Source organism: Aquarana catesbeiana, linkage group LG03 (genome assembly GCF_042186555.1).
Source record: "Aquarana catesbeiana isolate 2022-GZ linkage group LG03, ASM4218655v1, whole genome shotgun sequence".
NCBI classification, from domain to species: domain Eukaryota; kingdom Metazoa; phylum Chordata; class Amphibia; order Anura; family Ranidae; genus Aquarana; species Aquarana catesbeiana.
The window spans coordinates 212084493-212104242 of NC_133326.1; the positions used below are offsets into that span (position 1 = coordinate 212084493).

The 19750-nt window shown below is 42.8% G+C and overlaps 1 protein-coding gene across 3 annotated transcripts in view; it reads right to left on the reverse strand.

Annotated features, from left to right (window-relative positions):
* TUBGCP6 (tubulin gamma complex component 6) overlaps positions 1-19750 on the reverse strand; it is an 83641-nt gene that overhangs the window by 56884 nt on the left and 7007 nt on the right. For all 3 annotated transcript variants that reach the window (XM_073619748.1, XM_073619747.1, XM_073619749.1), the window contains 5 exons: positions 17954-18117; positions 8060-8270; positions 7033-7206; positions 5117-5238; positions 4953-5028 (listed from right to left, as the gene is read on the reverse strand). In XM_073619748.1, the coding sequence (XP_073475849.1) occupies positions 4953-5028; positions 5117-5238; positions 7033-7206; positions 8060-8270; positions 17954-18117 (747 nt within the window). The remainder of the gene's footprint in view (positions 1-4952; positions 5029-5116; positions 5239-7032; positions 7207-8059; positions 8271-17953; positions 18118-19750) is intronic.

Genomic DNA, 19750 nt, shown 5'->3' on the forward strand with positions numbered 1-19750 from the left:
CATGGGTGCGGAGCGGCCCGAGGAGAAGAAGATAGAAGACGCCGCGGAGGAGATGCTGGACGAGAACGCCGGAGGAAGAACCAGAAGACCCAGAAGAGCCAGAAGAACCAGAAGATGAAGGAAGATAGAAGAAGCATTTAAATAAAGGAATTGTCAAAAACTGTCTCGTCATTTTTAACATTTTTGACACTTTTTTCGTGAAATGGTAGGGGTACTTATGTACCCCCTTACCATTTCACACAGGGGGGGGGCCGGGATCTGGGGGTCACCTTGTTAAAGGGGGCTTCCAGATTCCGATAAGCCCCCCGCCCGCAGACTCCCACAACCACCGGCCAGGGTTGTGGGGATGAGGCCCTTGTCCTCATCAACATGGGGACAAGGTGTTTTGGGGGGCTACCCCAAAGCACCCTCCCAATGTTGAGGGCATGTGGCCTGGTACGGTTCAGGAGGGAGGGGGGGCCGCACTCTCGTCCCCCCTCTTTTCCTGCGGCCTGCCAGGTTGCGTGCTCGGATAAGGGTCTGGTATGGATTTTTGGGGGGACCCCACGCCGTTTTTTTTTTTTTTTTGGCGCGGGGTTCCCCTTAAAATCCATACCAGACCTGAAGGGTCTGGTATGGAATTTAGGGGGAACCCCACGTCATTTTTTTTTTTAAATTTTGGCCGGGGTTCCCCTTAATATCCATACCAGACCTGAAGGGCCTGGTATGGAATTTAGGGGGACCCCCACGTCTTTTTTTTTTTTAATTTTGGTTCGGGGTTCCCCTTTGGGGAATTCCCATGCCGTTTTTATCAATGAACTTCTATGTGTATTGTCGGCAATGCAATAGCCGCGGGTAGTTTTAAATGAGTTTTTTCCTTCAAAATGTCATTTTGCTGTCAGACTGTTCTAAACACAGGAAACATGCGCCCCTTTACAGGCACACTATAGACACCCCCCAGGTACGAAATTTAAAGGGATATTACACTTTTATTGATTGACTTTAAGCATTATTAAAATCACTGCTCCTGAAAAAACGGCCGTTTTTAAAACTTTTTTTTGCATTGATCCATGTCCCCTGGGGCAGGACCCAGGTCCCCAAACACTTTTTATGACAATAACTTGCATATTAGCCTTTAAAATTAGCACTTTTGATTTCTCCCATAGACTTTTAAAGGGTGTTCCGCGGCATTCGAATTTGCCGCGAACACCCCAAATTGTTCGCTGTTCGGTGAACTTGCGAACAGCCAATGTTCGAGTCGAACATGAGTTCGACTCGAACTCGAAGCTCATCCCTACTTTAGAGGTTGTCAGTCTTCTGGCTCATTTCTCCATTTGTTCTGGGAGTGCTCCCACATCTTTCCAATTTAGAGAAGACTGTCTACCTTTGCATCTACAAGTATAGTGTTACCACAACTCATGGTCTATTATTTTCTCCCATAATAAAGGCTACTACTATGCAGATGAGACTAATCCACACAGTCAGTGTGGCCATCCATTGGGTGGTCGCTATACATTGGAGAACTTCCTTAATTTCACTCTCCCAAGTTAAACTCAGAGTGGATTCCATAAATAGAGTAGAAAAACTTTTTCAAACCCTATATTACACTATGCCTTATTAAAATCGTAAATGGACTCCTTGGTTTGATAATTGCAGTATCTTTAAATGATTTATTTTTAAGGATTAGCACTACATGTATTATCAGCACTATTATCTGCTGTCGTGCCTTGCAAACTGCACACTTTTATAGCTTGTGCTGTTTCAGTCAGGATTTTGTACTATTTGCCATTTCCTTTACAAATGTGTTTTAATGAGATTTTAAACTGCCACTATCTCTGTACCACTTTTTGAAATTTTCAAATAAAAGTTTGTAAACAAAAAAGAAAACTCACAAAGGCCTTCTGGGTCTGGGATAAAATCTGACCCTTGGGTTCCTCCGGAGTAGATTTCTTGGTTGAGGAATCTTCTGCATCCCCATCTACTGGAAAATTCTCATCTTCCACTGATTCTTCCTCCATTAATTAATAAGAGGGGAGGTGAAGAGGAACGCTTTCACTTGCTACCAAGGTGGTCTAAGCCAAAGAGAATTCTGGAAAGCTGGTGTTGTAAACAAACACTGGCAGATGATAATGCATCCCTTGTGTGGATAAAAATCAATGATTTAAAAAAAAAAAAAAAAAAATCTGATTTTTTTTTTTTTATTAAATCCGATTTTTTTTTATTCAAATCAAATTTAATTTTAATAAAATGTATTTGGAGTAAAAATCTATTTAGGATACATTAATAATTTAGTTTTTTCAGCATGAAAAGGAGCTTAGTTATGTAGCAGGAGACTGTATATTCTGCAATATTTACATTTTTGGCAAATTCATTCAATGATTTCAAGCTCTGCAAGCTGAGATAACATGCACCGCATTGATGCATTCACACAAACATAAGATAAAACAAAGTTCAGGAATATTCCTTTATCCCATTGTTTTGCAAATCTATGTACACTACAAACTGTATGATTGTCTCGATTCTGATATCGCTGTTTTTACTAACCTGACAGCTTATTATTCTAAATAGGAAACCTTCATTTTGTTTGCAAATATTAAAGATTCTAACTACCAGCAAGATGGAGTCCTTACATTTAAAGAGCACCTGTCATTTCAGAACCATCATGGCAGCGTCTGTTAGCGGGCATCCACTCACCTGCTGCCGCCATGTCCCTCACCAGCCATCCCATTAAAGTGAATGGAACTGTCGGTGAGTCAACAGCGGGTCAGAGGAGGAGCTGCTGCAGGACAGAGATGACAGTTGCTCTTTCAAAATTATGGATTTAAATCAAGCTTTTTTACTAGCAATTTAAGTTGACTTGATTTAAATCAAATACACCCAATTTGTTACATAGGAGGAATGTGCCTCATAAGCAGGGGGATTCCTCGCCCCCTAGATCTACTCCTCCCTGACATTGCTGATATATGGCCTGTTGACAGTTCTTGCGAGGGACCGTTGCCAAAAATAGTGGTCTCAGTCAGCTGACAGGGCACTGTGCAAAAATTGCAACAGTGTGTTGGTTACACAGGGGAACAGTATTTGCCTTTTTCCAGGTATGCTACTTTGGTGAAAAGAAATGCTCCTTTCCTTCACTCAGGCTAGCTGTGACCTGTAGTTCCACAGCGCTGTTCTCCGCTATCCCATGCGATCTATGGCAACATGGCCACCGACAGAGAACTCTACACCATTTGTGAAGTCTTCAGCCATACTGCACATGCGTGACCTTATTGGCTAGCAGAAGCATGCAGGGGATGGATAAAATGCTCTGTCCACTGTATTTGGCACCAGGGGCCACCCAGACTGCCTAGGAAGCCCTGTTATGTTACAAAGCACACTGACAAGATATGAAAACAAATAAAAAGCCCAAAAACTTGTCTGTCCCACTAAGAGAAGGGGGTAAAAGGAGAGGCTGGAGGCAAAAGTACAGATCTCAGGAGAGGGTGCCACAGCAGGGTTTTTGCCAAGGCACTCACCCTTTCCCGCCACAGGAAACCCCCCCCCCCAAGGGGTTAAAAACTTCACCCGTCATGGTAGGCCGTGCAACAAGGGCTTTCATGGACTCCACTCCCCAGCTGGGGATCATTGCCCTGGACCTGTAGAGTACCCTGCTGATCCTTAAGGCAATATATCATTGTACAAGGTCCCATCATGCAGAGTCCAGTGCCGACAGTCAACATTACAGGACATGTACTTGTTTGGGTACCATTCCTCTGGGCATAGTAAAGCCCAAGTCAATGGATCTGGAAGAGCTAGTCTCCAAATCCCACATAGCACCATTGAGAAACTAGCTGTTTTCATGGAGACACTACACAGGCATGACCATCACCTAAGACACTAGCAAAAAACTAAAACCTTGCCTAGATGGGAGGGGATATGCCCAAAAGGGGAATTTGTCTTTTTTTTTTTGCCAATGTTCAATCTCCTGAAGGTGGCAGCACAACCTATCCTAATGAATTTGAAGATACCCTTTGACCTGGGATGTGCAATAAAGAAAACAAAATGTACTTCCCGCATACTTTTCCCAACTATGAAGTAGGAAGGTTGAAATGTTACCTTCAGTGGTTCATCTACAAAACTCTCTTTTTTTTTCCTCCCTTTTTTCAAATCTATATCATCTTTAGGCCCCTTTCACACTTATACGACTTGTCCCACGATTTTGTACTGCAAAATCGTATGACAAGTCATTCTCCATGATTTTCAATGACTACCATTCATACTGGCATGACTTTAAGTCGTGCCGACTTCAAAGTAGTCCCTGCACTACTTTGGTCCAACTTCCATACGATTTCTACTCCATAGACCTCAATGTTAAACCCTCAAGTAGCATGCAAATCGTACCTGAATAATATAGACACAATTTCAGCACTACTTTGTAAGCACAAGCTGAGAATGGTTATTGCTAAAGTTGTGGCAAAGTAGTACTGCTCCCAAATCGTGGCAAAATCGTGGTAAAATCGCAGCAAAATAGCAGCCGCGGAATCGCGGTAAAATCGCGCGACTTTGAAGTTGTATAAGTGTGAAAGGGGCCATACTCTACTTCAACATGGCTGCTGGAATTCTTACTTTGTACTCAAGCTCATGATCCCAAGCCCCAGAAATTATTTTTGGACATACAGCTGTCAGTGACATTGGTTTCAGCACCCAAAATTTTAAGTGGTGGAGGTGGATTTGTTCTCCCCACTTTGCTCAATTTGTGTCGATCGGAAATGAGCCATCAATGAAGAACACGACACAAAGAAGCAATGGTAGGAAGGAAAAGCAGACAAGACAATAATGGGGTTAATGAGACAATGTTAACTGCTGTTGGCGACAGCTTGTTCATAAAGTATTTAGCTGTTAAAGTAGCTAAAAATATGTATAAAATATTTAAAAAAAGGATGGAAAAGAATAAATTTAAGCAGGAAGGAATAGTGGAGTGACTTTGTCATACTTACTGTAGGGAATGAACAGTTGTTCCCCCTGTTGCCACCCATTCCCAGTGTCCCAACGCAGCAAAGTTCTGCTAAATATCTAGATGTGGAAAATATACATTTGTTAACTTACAATGTATTTACAAAAAGATTATGGCACATTCGCAAACAAAAGCCTATGTAAATACCTTAATTGACGCCCAAGTTTTCTGAAGAGGAAGCTGATAGTGAGGAGAGATAGTGTATTTGGAGTTGACAGAACACATGCACGATAGTATTGCAAGTATTTCCTGAGTCCACTTTTAAAAGCCTAAAACACAAATACAAATAATAACATTTAGTTTAACAAACCTGCTTGAAATTCATAAACGTTTCTCAGATTTTAGCACCATCCAGTAAGGGAATAAATGTATAGCTAAGATCTGGGTCGATATATTAAAGTGGATGTAAATCCTCACATAAACCCAGTGAAGTAAACAGCCTCAGATGATACACAGATGATACAAATCTTCCTACATAAGTTGCACGTGTTTATCTGCAGTCTTCAGCTTTCTAGACTCTTTAGAAAGGGCACATCATGTTAGAAATTTTTCTTCCTGTTTCATCAGTGGGAGGGAAGTCTGGAATACACGGTGTGTGAGCTGATTGGAGGAAAGGTAGATAAGGTAAACACATATTGCTGTCTGAGGGGGGCCCTGAGGCCACAGTTTGGGGACCAGGGTGATTTTCACTTAGTCAGTCTTTGGATAGGCTGTTTCAGTCATATGGCTGGCCAATCAGTCTTCATACCTATTGCTTGCTGGGCATTTTTTGCACCCTGGTGCTACTCTCACAAAACGCTGAACATATTGTCACTCTCGAGCCTGGAAATAATGCAGCACCACACTTCTACATGCAGGATATGCCAAAGTGGGCCCAATCTCTCTAACATTGACCCTTATCACCAAGTACATTAAAAAAAAAGGGGGATGATGTACTTATGTTGGCAGATCCTGGCTACCCCCTTCCCCTTTCTCATTTGAGTTTAGAAAGGGGAAGGAAAAAAAGAAAGGAGGAAAAAAAATGTAAAAAAATTTTTTTTTTTCCACTTTTCTTTTTCTTCTTTCCCTCTTTATCGTTTCCTTTTTTTACTTTTCTGTCTGTCATCTCTGTCTGTTCTTCTCCTATAATGGGCAATCACCCTTGCGGATGGGTACCTGCAGGAACTGACCCTTGATCGGAAGATTCGACTATATATTATTTCAAATCCGAAAATTTATAGCTTCGTAGCCATCCTTAAATGTTCCTTTTTGCTTCTATCCAGTCTACTTGATATACAGACAGTAATTTCATGCATTCACTTTTGCGATTGACCAAGGACAAATTGCTTTTTCTCCTCATCCCTATTGGCTGTATTGTCCAGAAATGTACGTCGCATGCTTGCCACATAAGGAGTGAGGATCTAGTTCTTTTTTCCCCCCATCCTTCTTTCCATTTGTCTGCATTTTATAAGACACTCAAGCTGTGACTTCTGTGTACTGACCACAAAGGACATATGTTTGTAACTATACATTTTTGCTATCCTGTTATGTTGAATTTCAATAAAATCATTATGGAACTAAAAAGGGGATTGATGGGGTCCTGAATAACACTTTGTTGCCAGACAGGACCATGAAAGAAGCTGTAGAGTCAGAAAGCTGACCTAGGTCCTTCTCATGGGCAATATCCACAGGAGAGACCTGAGAAAAGCACAACACACTCTAGAAACAAACATGAAGAAATCATGGCAGAAAGAGATGCCAGAGAGGGCGTGATCAGATTTCTTCTTACTGTTACACTTTGTTTGGCAGACAAACAATTGCCAACAATGGGAAAATCAATAACTTTTTCTTCCTGCTAGTATCTTGCTACAAAGGATAGTAGCATCCAACATACAGTACATAATATGCTCTTTAATAATGACAAAAGTAAATTCAGACCCCATTCTCCTAGAATGACACTGAAAACATGTAAGGGTGGAGGGGTCAGTGTTCTATATAAAAGGTTCTTCACTCATAGGGGGTTAAGAAAAGGGCAAAACATCTCATTTGCTACTTGACATAAAATATTAGAACATTCACAGTACCTGAAATACAAGGCCTTTGCTTTGTGAGATGTCCAAGGCAGACTGCAATGAAAAATGACTCAGCCTGGTATAGTAAGTCCCATATTCAGCCACTTGTGCCAACAGATTAGCTATGTTTTCAGGGGACGTTCCAGATACATAGATACCCTGCTTAACTACAAAGGCTTGAGTGGGCTGCAAAAAAAGGCAAATATTAAACGGAATCTAAATTAAACATAAAAATAACAATTTTTCTTGATCATTTTCTAGTTCTTGCAAGTAGCAAAATGTTCAGAAATGTCTAGGGCGGACCCGATCAGACCACCCATTGTTCTCTATGGGGCGGCAGATGTCAGCGGGCATGTTTCCGCCATCTGATACAGTCCGCTAAAATTAGACGTATGGGGATAAGTTCACCATCCGTCGGGCGGAATGGATAGGACAACAATCGAATAGAAATGGACATGTAATCCGTATCCATCCATCCGTCCAATAGAGAACAGCTGGCTGTGTCTGTGTCCGCTCTGCATAGCAGAGCAAACATGGACCTGTCATCCACCTGCTCAGGTGGGATCAACAGTCAGATCCCTTGCTGAGCAGGTGGATCCACTTGGACGTGGCTAAAATTTCAGGTGAAGAGTGGCCATCTGCATTCTAGATCCTTTGTTTCCGATTTCAGTGCGTCAACGTATCAGGAGCTGTGCTAGTTGTATTTACCTGGTGCCCAACAATCAGCAGGCCGCACACAAGAGGGTTGGTGGGCTGCATGTTGGGCACTAAATGCACCAGTAAGATCTTCAGAAATCACCTAATATATCAGCATTTTAAGGTCTGCGTACAGAATACCAAGCTTAACATTTACATACAAGTAACAAACCATTAACTATGGTACTGTATATATAAATAATACATTTAAAAAAATTTTCACTGGTTCAGTTTGGGTTGTAAGGAAGAAACCTAGAAATCTGCATTTTATAACACTTGTTCAGTGAAGTTTGACAGCATTTTCATTACAGCTACTTGAGAAACATTCAGGAGTATGATTTACCTGGTTGAAGGAGAACGTAGAGGACACAACACCAATAAGAACATTGAGAACATCCTTCACCAGCTCCGGCTCTTTAAGCATCACATAAGGTGCTGACTGTATAGCTGTGTTGCTGAGCATCTGCAAACCTCCCTCATAAATTTTATACATTTTATCAAATGCTTCTCGGCCTGCCTCAGTGAGATAGGGATCTTCTCTCTTACCTGGAGGACTAAGGTAAAAAAATGTGTTGGTAATGTGTTCACATTAAAGCTAACCTGTAACATATACCCCAACAATCTACAAATAATCATATGAAAATACCATTGCCATTCATGGGTCCCAGAGACCCCTGTAACAGGTTATGTTTACTTCTCTTCTGCAAAGTTACATAGTTGGCGAGGTTGAAAAAAAACAAAGACACAAGTCCATCCAGTGTGTGTGCTTTTATGTTGATAGTACATTGTATACCCCTGTATGTTGTGGCCGTTAAGGTACTCATCTAATAGTTTTTTGCTTGTGAAAGAGAATTCCACATCCTTACCACTCTTACAGTGAAGAACCCTCTATAAGCAGTTTAAAGGTTAAACCGCTTCTCTTCTAATTTTAGTGACTTTTCAAATTCCCTTTCACCAAAAAGTTTGTTCCCTATGCTAGGGTCACCAGTACGGTATTTGTACATTGATATCATATCCCCTTTCAAGCGTCTCTTCTCCAGAGAGAATAAGTTCAGTGCTTCTAGTCCTTCCCCATAGTGGAAATTCTCCAGTCCCATAATTAGCTTTGTTGCCCTTCTCTGGACTCTCTCCAGTTCCAGTACATTCTTCCTGAGGACTGGTGTCCAGAACTGGACGGCATACTCCAGGTGTGGCCGGACCAGAGTCTTTAAGAGTGGGAGAATTATCGTTTTATCTCTGGAGTGAATCCCCTTTTTAACGCATGCTAATATTCTGTTGGCTTGCCATTGCTGAGCCTGTCATCTACTGGGACCTCCAGGTCCTTTTCCATCCTTGATTTCCCCAGAGGTTCTCCCCCCCTGGAGCACCCAAATGGATTACTTTACATTTTTCAACATTAAAACTCATTTGCCATGTAGTTGCTCACCCCATTAATTAGTTTAGGTCTTCTTGCAAGGTTTCCACATCCTGCGCAGAAGTTATTGCCCTGCTTAACTTTGTATCTTCCGCAAATACTGAGATTGAGACATTTATCCCATCCTCTAGATTGTTTATGAATAAATAAAATAGGATTGGTCCCAGGACAGAACCCTGGGGGACCCCACTTTCCACACCAGTCCATTCCGAGTACTCCCCATTTATCACCACCCTTGGACTCGCCCCTGTAGCCAGGTTTTCAATCCATGTACTCACCCTATGGTCCAAGCCAACGGACCTTATTTTGTATAGTAAACGTTGGTGGGGAACTGTATTGAATGCCTTTGCAAAAGCTAGATACACCACATCCTTAGCCCTTCCTTTATCTAGATGGCAGCTCACTTCTTCAAGGAAGGTTAATGGATTGGTCTGGCAAGAACGATTCTTCAGGAATCCCTGCCGATTACTGCTAATGATAGCGTTTTCATTACTAAAATCTTAGAAATAGTCCCTTATCATTCCCTCCAATAGCTTGCATACTATTGATGTTAGGCTAACTGGCCTGTAGTTCCCAGGGATGAATCTTGGACCTTTTTTAAATATTGTTGCCATATTGGCTTTTCTACAATCAGCTGGTACCATTCCAGTCAGTAAACTGTCCACAAAAATTAGGAACAATGGTCTGGCCATCACTTGACTGAGTTCCTTTAAGCGGACCTTCAGTAATTTTTTTCAACTTTCCATCTATTAAATCTTCTGCCCTTGTTGTTTTAACTTTGGATAGTAAAACTTTTTTTTCTGCCAGTAAATACCTTATAGAACCCACTTCCTGTTTCTTATCTGGTCATTAGCCTAGGCTTATGGCATCATGCACAGCTCTCTCTCTCATTCTGGTGAGACTGTGCCAGGAAGGGGGGTGAGTCATAAGAGTCATCTTTGGCAAGTACACAAACACAGTATATATAAAATATGCAAAGTGGTTGGAGGGAAGCTTCAAAATGGCAAAGATGTTTTTATTACAAATTATGTGAGCAGACTGCAGTTCCTCTTTAACCGCTTCAGTCCCGGAAGAATTTACCCCCTTCCTGACTAGAGCAATTTTTGCGATTCAGCACTGTGCCGATCTAACTGACAATTGTGCGGTCATGCGACCTTATACCCAAATAAAATTGACGTCCTTTTTTTCCCCACAAATTGAGCTTTCTTTTGGTGGTATTTGATCGCCTCTGCAGTTTTTATTTTTTGCGCTATAAACAAAAAAAGAGCGTCAATTTTGAAAAAAAACGCATTATTTTTTACTTTTTGCTATAATAAATATCCCCCAAAAACATGAAAAAAATTGTTTTGTTTTTTATCTCAGTTTAGGCCGATATGTATTCTTCTACATATTTTTGGTAAAAAAAAATTGCAATAAGCGTATATAGATTGGTTTGCGCAAAAGTTATAGCATCTACAAAATAAGGGATAGATTTATAGCATTTTTATTATTATTTTTTTTTTTAATAGTAATGGCAGCAATCTGCGATTTCTATCATGACTGCGACATTATGGCAAACACATTGGACAATTTTGACACATTTTTGGAACCTTTGGCATTAATACAGCAATCAGTGCGATTAAAAATGCATTGATTACTGTAAAAATGTCACTGGCAGTGAAGGGGTTAACGCTAGGGGGCGGTGAAGGGGTTAACTGTTTCCTGGGAGGTGATTCTAACTGAAGGGGGAGGGACTAACTACAGGAAGTGACAGATTGTGGTTTCTAGCTAATAGGAACACACGATCTGTCACTCCTGTCAGAACAGAACAGGGAAGTGTGTGTTTACACACACTCGTGACTGTTCTGTGTCTCCTGGCAGCACAAGGGACATATCTCAATGATAGTAGGAAAATGTCTCTTGTGCCTTTAAAGTCTAACTACAGCTAACACTATTTAAAGCAGCTACAGCAAAAGTTTTTTTTCCTTTGGGGATAATGATTAAATGAATAAAAGCTGACTGTTGTAAGCACCCCCTGTCAGTGTGAAAGAATTTGTCCCAACCCTCCAACTGCCAGTTTTGCTGGACAACTTGGTCTGTTTATATCACTACACACGTTACAATCTGACTGTACAATCTCCTTTAGATTTACCAACAAATAAGTACTGTAAGAGCCTGCCCGATTGGATATAAAATTGATTGGATTGATTAGGTAGGCCCTTCCATTACATTGTTTTGGTAGATCTAAGGTTGATCGTACAGTCAGAATTTAACATGTTTTGTAAGCCTTAAAAGAAGTTAAAAAAAAATAACAGATTTACTGGCAGGATCAAGATTCTCAGCCTGGTAAATAACTTAACCACTTAGAGCCGGTGTCTTGCCGAGAAAGTTCCCCCCGGCGGATAAGGACCCCCCTTACTGCGCAGGTGCAATGCTTGCGCAGTACGATCGACTAAGGAGCCGCCGAAAATAGCCGAAGCTGAAAACCTTCAATCAGCTGTACACGGCGCCTGTGCCCTGGGTCCAGGTTCAAGCCCCACCATCCAAGTGGACCTAGAGGTAGAATAAAAAAGTGCCGAGAGAAGCAAGGCCGTGCCTGAAGCGCGGCGGGCGAAGCAAGCCCGCGAGGGGCCCTCTTACAGGCGCCATGTACAGCTAATTTAAAGCTATTCGGCGTCGGCTATTTCCGCCGGCTCATAATGTGCAAGCGCTGCGCCTGCGGAGTACAGGGGGGTCCTTATCCGCCGAGGGGAAATTTCTCGGCAGAACACCAGTTCACACTGAGGCAGCACGACTTGCAGCGCGACTGCCTCAGGCGACCTGCACACGACAGCAGCGGCGACTTGCAAAACGACTTCTATATAGAAGTCAATGCAAGTCGCCTCCAAAGTAGTACAGGAACCTTTTTCTAAGTCGGAGCGACTATTAGAATGGTTTAATTGTGCAGAACGGAACACGAATTGTCAGGCGCCAGTGTGCACCGGCTCCAAGCCGAAAGACGGTTACAGCACGGCTCTGTTGTTCTGGGAGGGTATCCATGGATGTCCTTCTGAAACCACGCCCCTCGTGCCCCCCCCCCACCTAGGGCGCACATCCAGCATGCTTTGTGATCGCTCTGTCCTTTGGACACAGATGGTCACAGATCGTGGTATAGTGCCAATCACAGTGGCCCTTTACCACATGATCAGCTGATCACAGTATAAACAGAATTGCCGGTTATCGACAGTACTTTCCTAACGCGCTGTCACAGTGTCAGGAGAGCCGTTAACTGGCAATCCTGACGGGAACATGCACACAAAAAAAATCAGGGCATTGATTATCAGTGCTGCCCCATCAGTGCAGTCTCATCAGCACTCAGTGAAGGAGAAAAATTACTTGTTTGCAAAATTTTATAACAGAAACTAAGAAGTGTTTTTTTCAAAAGTGTAGCATGACCACACAATCGTCATTCAAAATGTGACAGCACTGAAATCTGAAAATTGGCCTGGTCAGGAAAAGGATATAAGTGACCAGTAAGCAAGTGGTTAAAAGGTCATATTACCACTACTTACAGTACACACACCAAAAAAAAAACAAAAAAAAAAAAAAACTTGCCTACCCCTATTTCTCACCCCCGGTACTTGGGGCCCCCTTCCGCTCCTTTGTTTCCGGTTTGCCTTTTTTCGGGATACAGAGGATATTGCATTCTATGGAGATACGTGGTAGTTTGAGCCCTTATTGGACAACACGATTGGTTCTATTCGAACTGGCAAACGCTTGCATATATGTGTCCTATTGGATGGCTTATTGTGGTGTTAAGCTGACCACTGTTCTGATATTGGGCTTTGTTTATCTCACTGTGTCATTATTTTTCATGTTTATCTTCTGTATTATGTGTTATTTGAAATATTCATTACCATAACATAAAAATAAAGAATTTAGAAAAATAAAACTTGCCTAGGATTTTCATAAAGGCCCCTTTCACACGATAGGCCCACTCGGATTCGTCTGTCCTTTTTTCAGTTGGATCTGAGCGTGCCGCCAATTTACTTGTATGGGCAGGCAGATGTCAGTGGAGATGTGTTCGCTGATACCCAACTGCCATCCGATCCGATAAGATCCGCTCAAAACAGACGTATGGCGATACGTTCGCCATCCGTCCAGCGGATCGTATGAGATGAAAGCAGACAGGCTGATCCATTTTCGTCCCAATCCCCCATAGAGGACAGCGGGGCTCTGACAGGTCCGTCCATGCGCAGCGAGCATAGATGGACCTGTCATCGGCTGGCTCAGTGGGGATCAACGGAGCGATCTCAAGCTAAGCTGGCGGAGTCCACTGAGCAGATCTGCCCCGTGTGAAAGGGGCCTAAGAGAGGCTAATTTAGAAAACATGGACAAATAAAATATTACGTCGGTCATTAACTGTTTGAGGATCAGCCGCCGCAGTTATACTGCGACAGGTTGGCTCGGCTGCGTGAATCGCTGTACCGGTCCCTTTAAAGAGTATTGCAGGCGCGCTGCCGCAATCCGTTGCATGTGGCCAGCGGCAATCGCTCCACAGAGAGCCAGAACAGAGATCTGTCAATGTAAACAAACAGATCCCTGTTCTGTCAGGGGAGTAGAGAGAAAGATTGCGGTTATTGATCACTAGGAACAGACAATGTCTCTCTACTCGCTGTCAGTCCACTCCCCCCCCAGTTAGAAACATCTCCCTAGGGAATACTTAACACATTGATCGCCCCCCCTAGTGTTAATCCCTTCCCTGCCAAACTCATTTATACAGTGATCGGTGGCTATCTTTAGCCCTGATCACTGTAATAATGTCTCTGGTCCCAAAAAAGTCAGATCTGTACGGCACAAATGTTGCAGTTCCACTAAAAATCACTGATCACCGCCATTACTAGAAAATAATAAAAATGCCATAAATATATCCCCCCAATTCCATACCAGGCTCTTTGGGTTCTATTCTCGACGTGCTGAAGAGGTTACAATTTGCCAAAGAACACATTGACTGGCCTAAAAAGAAATGGTGCAACATTTTGTGGACTGATGAAAGCAAGATTGTTCTCTTTTTGGGTCTAGGGGCTGCAGGCAGTTTGTCAGACGACTGCCAAACACTGAATTCAAGCCACAGTACACTGTAAAGACAGTGAATCATGGTGGCACATGCATCATGATACATAGTTACATACATAGTAGGTGAGGTTGAAAAAAGACACAAGTCCATCAAGTCCAACCTATGTGTGTGATTATATGTCAGTATTACATTGTATATCCATGTATGTTGTGGTCGTTCAGGTGCTTATTTAATAGTTTCTTGAAACTATCGATGCCCCCCACTGATACCACTGCCTGTGAAAGGAAATTCCACATCCTTGCCGCTCTTACAGTAAAGAACCCTCTACGTAGTTTAAGGTTAAACCTCTTTTCTGCTATAAACCTCTTTTCTGCCAATTGTAGCCACGAGTCTTGTTAAACGCCCTTCTGCGAAAAAGTTTTATCCCTATTGTGGGGTCACCAGTACGGTATTTGTATATTTAATTCATATCCCCTCTCAAGCGTCTCTTCTCCAGAGAGAATAAGTTCAGCGATCGCAACCTATCCTCATAGCCAATATCCTCCAGACCCTTTATTAGCTCTGTTGCCCTTCTTTGTACTCGCTCCGTTTGCAGTACATCCTTCCTGAGGACCGGTGCCCAGAACTGGACAGCATACTCTAGGTGCGGCCGGACCAGAGTCTTGTAGAGTGTTAGAATTATCGTTTTATCTCTGGAGTTGATCCCCTTTTTCATGCATGCCAATATTCTGTTTGCTTTGTTAGCAGCAGCTTGGCATTGCATGCCATTGCTGATCCTATCATTGACTAGGACCCCCAGGTCCTTTTCCATCCTAGATTTCTCCCCCCAGTGTATAGATTGAATTCATATTTTTTCCACTCAAATGCATTATTTTACATTTTTCTTCTTGAATCTCATTTGCCATGTAGTTGCCCACCCCATTAATTTGTTTAGATTTTTTTGCAAGGTTTCCACATCCTGCATAGAAGTTATTGCCCTGCTTAGCTTAGTATCGTCCGCAAAGGTATAGGTAATGATATAGGGATGTTTCTCATACTATGGGGTTGAGCATATTTATCACATATCAGGAATCATGGATCAGTTTGAATGCTTTAAAATAATTGAAGAGGTCATGTTGCCTTATGCTGAAAAGGAAATGCCCTGGAAATAGGTGTTTCAAAAAGACAAAAACCTCAAACACACCAGTAAGCGAGCAGTATCTGTGTTCCAGACCAACGAGATTAACATTATGGAGTGACCAGCCCAATCCCCAGATCTTAAATCACTGTTCACAGGTGCCAGAAGTTGGCCAACTCCATGCAACACAGATGTGAAGCAGTTCTCAGAAATAGTACTTGTACAACTAAATATTTGTTCAGTGATTCACAGTAAAGCTAAATCTTCAAGCATTTTTCAGTTCATACAGTAAATGTTTGTAAAGAAAAATGCAGACTTTTTTTGGAAAAAGCGAATATTCCCGTTTCTTCACTTTCTGTAAAGTAATAACACATTTGAAACATTTTTTATTTGGCATAGACTTTGCAGTGTTCCCAATGCATTTGCGTGTATAGAACTAAAAGCTATTATAAGGATTTTGAGCTTTACTCAATTTTTTAAACACACTGCTATTATTTTTAACACAACTGTATAAAGTTATGACCATGATCAAGTATCACCCAATTTATTACAAATCTAGATATCTAAAATCCAAGCCAAATCTTTAGGTTGAGTGGGGCAATATATTTAGTGGTACAATAACCACATACCGCTACACATAGAATTATACACCTGATTTTCCATTTCATATCTTTCATTTTTTGAGTGGGCAACAAACAGCTGTACAAGGCAGCTCCACCAAATATGCACTGTCAAAAGAGCAAAGACCCCCATCACACTATCACATTCTGTGGCTCTCAACAATTTGCCAGCAACAAGATCTTCTCATAGGGCAGAGAAATCTTCACCTGCTTTCAGGGTCTTGCATCCTCAGTGGCTGGGTAAGCAAGCCATTGCTACTTCTCTGGTGAGTGCCATTTTGCAGCACTTCAGTCAACAAGCGATACTGTGGAACATGGGCGGATCCAGAGTCTTGTCTCGGGAGGGGCACTGCCAGAAAATCCGTTTTTTTTCTGGGCAATTTATCGGGGAAACGGCTGGTGTTGGCGCTTCAATCATCCCAGCACAATGGTTGTTACAGCGTTAGGATGATTGAAGCGCATTATTTCTATTATTACATTGTAATATAAAATGAAATAGTTCAACTCACCATAATGCAGAATCAGTGGGAGCCCTGAGTGTGTCACTTGCCACGTCACTTGCCCCACGTTGCGGATTGTCACTTGCCTGCCACCAGATGCAGATTGTCACTTGCCACATCCCCTGCCACACCTTGTGGATTGTCACTTGCCTGCCACCAGATGCAGATTGTCACTTGCCACATCGCCTGCCACACCTTGTGGATTGTCACTTGCCTGCCACCAGATGCAGATTGTCACTTGCCACATCACCTGCCACACCTTGTGGATTGTCACTTGCCTGCCACCAGATGCAGATTGTCACTTGCCACATCGCCTGCCACACCTTGCGGATTGCCTCGTCACCTGCCACACCTTGTGAATTGTCACTTGCCACGTCACCTGCCACACCTTGCGGATTGCCATGTCACCTGCCACACCTTGTGAATTGTCACTTGCCACGTCACCTGCCACACCTTGCGGATTGCCACGTCACCTGCCACACCTTGTGAATTGTCACTTGCCACGTCACCTGCCACGTCACCTGCCACACCTTGCGGATTGCGACTTGCCACGTCACCTGCCACACATTGCGGATTGTCACTTGCCACGTCACCTGCCACATATTGCAGATTGTAACTTGCCACGTCACCTGCCACATCTTGTGGATTGTCACTTGCCTGTTGAGGTGGTGTTTTGGTTGTCTCTTGCTGTGTCCCAGACTCCCAGACTGAGTCAGGCAGCAGAGAGATAATGTAATCTCTCTGCTGCCTGCCCACTGAGGGCGGAAGTTACTGCAGGGATGCAGGGCTGGCGGAGAGAGATGATCTCATCTCTCTGCTCCCCTGCCCCTGGCTAACTGATTGGCCAGCTTCCAAAACACTGAGTCACCTGGCAGCCCGGCCCGCCCACAAATCGCGCCGCCCGCTCACAAACCGCACCACCTGGTCCGCCGGCTATGTTACCTGCCCGAGGAGCCGCCGGCTATGTCACCCGCCGGCGGAGCCGCCGGCTATGTCACCCGCCGGCGGAGCCGCCGGCTATGTCACCCGCCGGCGGAGCCGCCGGCTATGTCACCCGCCGGCTATGTCACCCGCCGGCGGAGCCGCCGGCTATGTCACCCGCCGGCGGAGCCGCCCGCTGTGTCACCCGCTAGCGGAGCCGCCCGTTATGTCACCCGGCCGGCAACAAATTTCTCGGGGGTGGCAATTGCCCCGTTGCCCCCCCCCCTGGATCCGCCCCTGCTGTGGAAGCAGGTGAGCATTTTCTCTGTACTTTTTAGAGATAATTTTGCTTGTGGCTTGGCACCAGCGAAATGATCACAAGTGTGGCATGGACCCAAATCTAAAATTGCCTAATCCAGCCCATCTATGGACCCAGCAAGTAATTTATGTATACAAATTATGCAGAAAAAATGCAGTGAAAAGCTAAACTCTTTGTTTGGGAAGTTATTACACAAATTATACCCTTCAGTCTGTTTTATACGTTCAGAATATCTAGAAGCACATTTTGATTTTCATAAGCAGACACAAAGGTCATGTTTAATACAAATGCTGATCTGGATTAAAACTTACAAGCCTATTCTTTCCCAACAACGACGTTTACTGGGATTAAATGTGAGGACGGCCTCCCACAAATCAATGTCAGGAGTTACACTGGGCTCTGACTGAGAATCAGGAGTCATGTTTGATGCAGACTGGAAACCCTCATCTTCTGACTGATCAATGCTTTGTGGAACCTGAAAAGAAGAAAACAGTAAACTGCAGGAAGTTTATAGGAACTCAAAAGACACTGAATTAAATTCCCCCCATCACATCTGAGCAGCCCATATGACTATAGAGTCACGCATGTAGGGGCGTGTACAAAATGGTAAATGACACCCCACTCCCTCCCTCCTCCTCCATGCCTAGTAACCAGCTAAATATAATGGGGGAGGAGGGGATTTTACATGTAGATTAATGGTGGCTTCACCTCCCTCTTATTCTAAGACAGGCTGGAGAGGCATGACAGCCTCCGACTGGCAGAAATCTGCCCATACCATGTCATTTCCACAAAATAATAAAGATCTGATTTCAAATACATATTTGTATGACAATGTTTATTGATATTATTTATTTTTACTCTGTATTCCAAAGGCCGATTTATTTTTCATTTATTTTGAATGTGTGACCAGCAGCAGAGGACTAGAAGCTCCTCCTGCTAATGTTTCCCTGAAAACAGGCTGGGAAAAAGCTGGGTCACATGACAGCTGTATATCGATTAGGAAAAAGGTACTCAGAGCTCTGTTTTTTTTATTAAATAAATTACAGTGCCATCATCCATATACAGAAAAAGAAGGGACAATGTAAATTATACAGTGTGTGTTTAGTATCACTTTAAAGTGTTACTAAACCCAGGAGCCTGCATTCACTATATCTGGTCTCTCACAGTACACAGAAAATGAAATTATTTTAGAATTTAGACTTGCATTTTTAATACGATTGATGGCTTAATTTACTCCATTTCTGTGAAGCGGGGGCATTTCCCTTCCCTTTTCTCTTTGGCACATTAGATTGGTGTTAAGTGGAAATGTGCTTGGATATAATCCATTCTTTATAGATGGATTATTATCTTGTGTGAAGTGCTAATTTGAGGACATTGTAATTGTGGAGGGTTTTATAAACACGTTTGATTGCAATGTAAGACCAAAGTGTTATATCCATAATTTTAGTACCATTACTAATTTCCTCCTAATATACTTCATATATAACCCCCTTTTTCTTTTTAACAGTGGTTTATACGTGAGGCGTCACTTTTTCACTTTTTTGTCGCTTGGTTTCATTATCTGGCACCCCTGTACCAACACCCTATTATAGCAGAGCTTATGTAAGTACAGTAGACACTATGTTAGCCTAAAATATTGGACTGATTTATGCCCAATGGTATGCGTTATTTTGTCTCTCGATCGAAATAAACATTTTTTTGTAGCCTGGTCCCTGTATGCCCTCTGTGGCCACACAGAACCTCCTACACCGCAATTCTGAACTATTTGGTGTGCACTTCTTCTGGGGGTCTTTTTGGTAAGTGTGATGGGGACCGTGGGATGAAGGGAGTCCTGAACCGTGATGTATGAATTGCTATTACCTAATTATTTATATGATGAATCACTAATCCTTTAGTGTATCTATTATTAGAGCCGCCCTGAACACTGGTGATATGTATAATGCCCTGAGGAAGCCATTGATGGCAAAACATGTAGGGATGTGATACACATCAGTGACTATTCTCTATGTATGGATACTCTGGCCAGTACAATACTTTATATAGTTACTCTGCTTATTTTATAAACTGTATATGTATCTTTTCTATGTAATAAAATGTATATATATTTA